Below are 971 nucleotides of genomic sequence, written 5' to 3' on the forward strand. Positions count from 1 at the left end.
TCCTCCCCTCCCCACCCTCCCCACCAGGTCAGTCCGCCGCTGCCCCCAGCAGCCCGCAGCCCGGGCAGGGGACGCTGCGACCGGGCGCTGCTCCTGGACGCTGCTTTTGGAAATGACTTTGAGGCTTTTTGCCTCGCCTCGGACCTGGAAACCGATTCCGGTCCTTGGGTTTGCTGGCTTGTTTGTTTGTTTGCTGCTTGCTTTATTTAGCTAAAGGACGTGCTAACTGATGGTGCTGCAATTACACATACTTGGGTCTCCCCCCCTCCCCTCTTCCCCTCCTTAGAGCAACCCACGTAACCTTAGAAACGATCGTTTAAGACGTACGTTAGCTAACATTTGCTTTTTTTGATTTTTTGTTTTCCTTAAAAGAGAAACACAAGAATCACAACACATTGCCCGAAAAAAGTGTCAAAGAAGAAGAAAAAAAACTATAAGTAAACATACCAAAACCATATTTGCCTTGTTCAAGGTCCCAAATCGCTTGCATCTTCCTTTTTCTACCTCTCCTTTAGTTTGGCAGGTGAAACAAACAAACAAAAAAAAATAATCAGACCGCTGTTTGCCCCCCAGAAAGATGTGCGTTGGGTAATTAAAGAGAAGTCTCCTTCTTGGTGTTTATCTAAGCGATTGTGCAAACTGATAAAAAAAAAAAAAAGAGGGAGAGAAAAAAAAAAAGAAAAGTTACAGCCTTCAGGGGGAAAAAAAAAGGAGGCAAGGTGAAGGGAATAGATTTCCCACAACCTAAAGGGAAGTGCTTTCGATGTATTATTAGCGATCAGCCTTGGGAGAGAGGAAAAAAAAAATCCTGAACACACTCTAACTTTACACAGACAAGATTTCAGGGGGGGCTTTGTACATAGCTGCTTAGGAATGTGCGCCTCGCCTTTAAGAAAAAATCCCCAAGCCCCAGGAAGGAGATGTCTTTGAGTGATCCTTGTCTCTCATTTCATTCCTTAGAAGGAAGAGCG

General features: G+C 45.0%; 1 protein-coding gene across 1 annotated transcript in view; it reads right to left on the reverse strand.

Annotated features, from left to right (window-relative positions):
* The window catches only part of NR2F2 (nuclear receptor subfamily 2, group F, member 2), a 12,252-nt gene extending 11,618 nt beyond the window's left edge, over positions 1-634 (reverse strand). The window contains exon 1 of the mRNA XM_009887116.1: positions 448-634. Within this exon, the coding sequence (XP_009885418.1) occupies positions 448-490 (43 nt within the window). The 5' untranslated portion in view covers positions 491-634. The remainder of the gene's footprint in view (positions 1-447) is intronic.
* Positions 635-971: the final 337 nt, after the last annotated feature.

Source organism: Charadrius vociferus, unplaced genomic scaffold (assembly GCF_000708025.1).
Source record: "Charadrius vociferus isolate BGI_N301 unplaced genomic scaffold, ASM70802v2 scaffold190, whole genome shotgun sequence".
Taxonomy (NCBI): Eukaryota; Metazoa; Chordata; class Aves; order Charadriiformes; family Charadriidae; genus Charadrius; species Charadrius vociferus.